Source organism: Miscanthus floridulus, chromosome 6, assembly GCF_019320115.1.
Source record: "Miscanthus floridulus cultivar M001 chromosome 6, ASM1932011v1, whole genome shotgun sequence".
NCBI lineage: Eukaryota > Viridiplantae > Streptophyta > Magnoliopsida > Poales > Poaceae > Miscanthus > Miscanthus floridulus.
Window position 1 is genome coordinate 143,799,367 of NC_089585.1, and position 5,383 is coordinate 143,804,749.

The 5,383-nt window shown below is 49.1% G+C and overlaps 1 protein-coding gene across 1 annotated transcript; it reads right to left on the reverse strand.

Annotated features, from left to right (window-relative positions):
- Window positions 1-1,364: 1,364 nt before the first annotated feature.
- LOC136460042 (xylan glycosyltransferase MUCI21-like) lies at window positions 1,365-3,624 on the reverse strand. Its single transcript, XM_066459880.1, has one exon. The coding sequence runs from the start codon at window positions 3,341-3,343 to the stop codon at window positions 1,763-1,765; it is 1,581 nt and encodes a 526-aa protein (XP_066315977.1). The 5' UTR covers window positions 3,344-3,624; the 3' UTR covers window positions 1,365-1,762.
- Window positions 3,625-5,383: the final 1,759 nt, after the last annotated feature.

Here is a 5,383-nt window from a genome sequence, read left to right on the forward strand (position 1 = left end):
GTCGACAAGAAACGGCCTCCATGTTAGCAACACAAGACTAGGCACACTCATCATGCATAGTGAGCTCATGCACAGGGCAAGGCAGTTTTGATGTAAGATACCAGCACGGGAGGCATTACACAAGCACGGAGGTTGGTGAACAACAAGAGCATCATCGTGAATGTGGACAACCCGTTGCAACGCATGGGCACTTTTACTAGTTTATTAAAAGTCTGACAAATTTGACTACATAAAACCTGTCGACAGATAACTAGACACTCCTAAAAACAATCTGCCTTAGTTCTTGCTCATTCCAACTTTTAGTTCCTCAAGGATGTAGGTTAATTTATTTTTGCCGACTGTTTATCTACTTTGTCATCTATCTTAGAATAAATCGACTTTTAAAGTTGTCCTAAACGATGGCATTTAAAATTCAACCAAATTTATAGAAAAAATCAATATTTATATCATCAAACTAGTATCACTAGATACACCACGGAGTATATTTTTATGATCTACTTATTTAATGTCCTAAATGTTGCTATTTTTCACAGTGTAAAGTTGATCAAATTTAAAATAGTTTGATTTAGAGTGATTCTAGAAGTTTATTTATTTTGGGACGAAAGGGAGTACTAGAAGTATGTGCTAGAAACCTCACTAATATAATCCCTCCATCACATCATACGAAGCAGTGAAGCAATCATAAGTTTGACTAGGTTAAAGAAAAGATAGTACTAATATTTATGGCTTGTTTAAATACATAGGCTAAAGTTTAGGGGTGTCATATCGGGGTGTCACATTGGAGTGTTCGGACAGTAATAATAAAACAAATTATAAAAGCCTTCTGTACTCCGCGAGATGAATTTATTAAGCCTAATTAATCCATCATTAGCATATGTTACTGTAGATTTAATGTAGCACCACATTGCCAAATCATTGATTACTTAGGCTTAAAAAATTCGTCTAGCAAATTAGTCACAATCTGTATAATTAGTTATTTTTTAATCTATATTTAACACTCTATGCATGTGTCAAACATCCGATGGGGTAGAGACTAAACTTTAGGGGACAAACTAAACGAGGCCTTATATCTTTATAAACAGGGTTTTTAAAATATATTACATAACTTTTTAATAATATTTATTACACCTCGTAAATATTAGTAGTTATTCTATACATATTTGATCAAATTTAATATTCAAGACTTCCAATATTTTCGTGGCGGAGGGATTATGTGTTCAATCGGGTCAGCAAAGCAAATATAAAATTATCTAAAAAATCAAAACAACTCTAAAACTTCTAAGGTTAGTGTAGGATAGGGAATCACACCCACATGTATAGACGACTTCATAAAAGAAATTCTCAAACATCATACTCCCAAAAAATTGAGTATGCATGCATGTATGGAGCATGCAGATATTAGCAAGATATGTTATTTATAATGTTGCGCAGATACAGTATGTGTCAACGGTGCATCACACCATATGTATGCGGGCATTTGATCGGGTATGCTACCGTCACGTTAGTGGTCGTCTGCATTCGAGGAATTTCCGACCCCGTCACGCACACTGCACACGACAAAGGATACAATAATAACACACGCGTCTTTTGTTGCGCATTCCATCCAAAATGCACGGTACCGTGATATATGCAAGCATGGTCACCACCACAACACTTGTCAAGCTGCCGATGCCCTGCCACAGCCGCCCGGTGCACTGCCGTCCGTAGTACGTACCTGTCACTAGCCGGCCGGCCAGCCGCACGTAACTGCCGCGGCCGGCCATCACCGTCTCTCCTGCCGGCCCCGCTGCCGCAACGCGTGCGCGTGCATCCTTGCCAGCGTCCGGCGGAACCTGGCTAGGTCGAGGGTGACGTTCTGGCCACCGAGGTAGACGCGCGCCACGAGGTCCCACCCCTTCTCCCGCATCGCCTTCTCCGGGTCGGCCACCACCGCGTCGTCCGCCGCGTACTTGCGCGCCAGCGAGCTCTCGGCGGCGTGCACCTCGTACTGCTCGTACGCCAGCCCCATCCGGTCGGCGGGGACCCCGAAGTCCTCCCGCGCGATCGGGGACACCCCCAGCGGCGCGATCTGGGTGAGCGACGTGCGCCCCGGCCGCAGGAACAGGAACTTGGTCAGGTCCGCGCCGTGCACGCCCACCAGCGCGTCGCAGGCGCGCAGCGACGCGTACCACGCCGAGAGCGGCCGACCGTCGGCCGTCTCCAGGATGTCCACGTCGAACCCCACCGACGACGCCAGCCGCGCCACCGCCGCCTGGTTCTCGATCACCCGCGTCCCCTTGCGCGACACGATCCCCAGCCTTGGCCGGCGCTGCTGGTCCTGCTGCTGCTGTACTGTCGTCGTCGTCGTCTCCCGTGGCGGCGGCTTCTCGTACGCGTCGGCGAGCATCTGGTGGAAGTCGACGATGGTCTTGTTGTCGCTGAGCCTGGCGGGGTCAACGATGAGGATGCCGTGGTAGCGTGTCCCCACGATGGCGCCCGGGAAGCAGTGCGTGCGCGTGTCGTGGAGGAGGTCAACCACGTGGTGCTCGGAGAGGCCGGAGATGACCTCGCTGAACATGCCGGCCCACCAGGGGTTGTACGAGAGCACCCCGAGCACGACGCGGCGCCGGAGGTGCTGCACCGTCACCCACGACGGCAGGACCCCGTCGTTGAACGCGTGGAACAGGTTGCCGGTGTATCCCCCCGCGGACATGACGAGCAACGGCACGTCGTGCCGGACGTCGCACCGGTGCTCCTCCTCCTCCTCCGGCCGCCGCCGCGGCGCCACACGGAGCCGCACCTCGGGGACCTTGTCCATGATGAATTGCTCCCACTTCCGCGGGTAGGGCCGCACCCTCTCCTCCTCCTCCTCCGACGTGCCGTTTCGCGCCTGATGATGACGGTGCTGGTGCGGCGGGAACAGCAGGAGCGACAGCGACGCGGCGTCCGTGCGCACGTCGCCGGCCATGAAGCACACGTCGGTGTGCACGCTCGAGCGGTCGCAGCAGATGGTGTGGTCGCGCATGGACGAGCACGGGGAGTGCACCTCGTTGTCAAGGACCACCTCACGGACGCGGCCGCCGTCGCCTCCCGCATTGGCGCCGCCAGAAACACGCTGCTGCAGCGGCACCGACGACGAAGAGGTCGTCGTCGGCGCGAAGAGCCCGACGTCGATGCTGTACCCGTACGGGCTGAGCACGAGGACGCGCGGCGCGTAGAGGAGCACGCAGAGGACGACGGCGAGCACGAAGAAGAACTGCACGAACCCCCACCTGCCCGCCTTCTTTCCGCCCGCCGCCACGACGTCGTCGTTGTCCATGCCGCCGATGCCCTTCGGGACGGGCAGTTTCGCGGAGGCCGCCATGCCGCGCTCCGGCAGCCGGTCGGTGTGGAATGGAACGGACGCGATCGAACGAGCTAGCTAGGTCGTTGTGGCCGGCATTTGTCTCGCTCTTGCGTCGGGCCGGGGCTATAAGGACTTGCCGAGAGAGACGATCGAGTCGTCGCACAGGGACAGGGCGGCGAGGTCGCTGCCGAGCGTGACAGGAAAGACGCGGCGGTGAAGAGTCTGCGGATTGACGAGGCGAAGGATTATTTCCATGGCCGCTAGCGTCAGTTTCAGCTTCTGCTGGCAGACGTGCGCCATTTTGGAACCTGCAGCCGTGCAACTTCGAGTCTAGTCCTGCTAGTTCAAAGCCAGCTTTATTTGACACGTCAGTTAGGCTGGAGCGCGTGGATTAATTCAAGTCTTCCAGGTTCGGAAAAATGGTGTAGAATTCATTGCTGCTAGTTGGTATGGTATAAGCTATAGCACGCAGAGAAAATATTTGTAATACAGCACATGCATACTTGTTTATGGATGCGTGCTGCGTCATTATCTTCAACCGACGTACGTAGGCCAATCAATTTGTGTAAACTTGGTCAATAATTGATTTCTTGAATGGGTGCTTTTCCACATGTCACTGATTAGTACTAATGAATCATTTCATGCGATCGCAATATATTCCTTCCGGTCATGGGCATTTAGGGTCTGTTTCAACTCCATATACACAGCTAATAGTTAGCTACTAAAAATTAGCTAAGATCATAATTGATTCCCCAGTTAATGAACCAGCTAATGTTTTACCTACCACCAAACTACACAATTAACTATTAGCTGGTTTCTCCCAGGTAAACCATGTGGATCCAAACGGGTCCTTAATATACTACTCCCTCCGTCCATAAAAAAAAATGCAATTCTCGTTTCCCGAGAAGTCAATCAGTTTGAACTTTGATCAAAATTTATTTGGAGACATAAATATTAATACTATTTGTTATAAACTTAGTCAAACTTGAGCTATTTTGACCAGCACGAATCCCATAATTGCATTCTTTTCTGGACGGAGGGAGTACTAGGCAATGATAGAGTCTCTAGGATTACACGTTGGTTTAATTTAAAATATTTTTATTATAATAGTAGCTATTGTCTTGTCTACTACCTAACTAGCTATTAGCTGGTTTTCTCCATATAAGCCGTGTGGATTCAAATGGAACCTTAATATACAAGACAATAATAAGGTCTCTAACATTATATGTTGCTTACAAGAGATGTTTTGATTACAGTATCTTTGGTTCAATTACTTTTTACTATTCCATGGAAGCATATTTTTTAAGAAAATAAAAACACTCACATGGTTTTATGTCTTCACATTAACTACTGATAGCCAGAATTCCAAAAGCTGGATCGAACCTGGTTGAAAGAAAGTGGGTGTAGTCAGCTGCTAATAATAAATGTTTTCTAAACTAGGTATACATGGTGACAAATAAGAAACAGTTGTCGGCTTGTAGCAATTTACAGAGGTTGATTCAACAGTGCATGCCTTTTACTGAAAATGGGCAACCAAGAAATGAAATAGAGAGGTGAACTCATGCTAGTATAGTACTACTATCTGATGAGAGCGCCATACAAGACAGGAAGCAAATGGTCGGATGTGCACAAGAATAGCAGCACGAAGTATATAGAGCTACAAGTGCACAGTGTGGTTGGTGCTTGGTCCCTCTCGATCTGTGTCAACAAGCTCATCTCCATCGATCTCCATGTTACCGGCTCCTTTCGTTAATTCCTCTTATTCATTCTTCATGCGTTGTGGCTCCACTTAAACGTCTCCTGGATGGACATGATTCATAGCAGGGGGGGATCCAGGGCCCGGGCTGCAGTCCGGGGCGAGTCTATGTAGGCCCTTTAACATATGTGATGTTTAGCCTAAAAAACTATGATCTTAATTAGACAAAAGGAGGCCTATGAAGCAAGATCAGACCATTTTGAATGTGAATCAGCAGCTCAGCCCGAGACGCAGCCCCGTTCTGGATCCGCCCCTGATTCATAGTACGTACATCCGCCGAATTGCATGGATACGGATAGAGT

What these genes read in the sequence shown, in the direction of transcription:
- LOC136460042 (XM_066459880.1), bottom strand. Translation starts at nt 3,343, where the DNA reads ATGGCGGCCTCCGCGAAACTGCCCGTCCCGAAGGGCATCGGCGGCATG.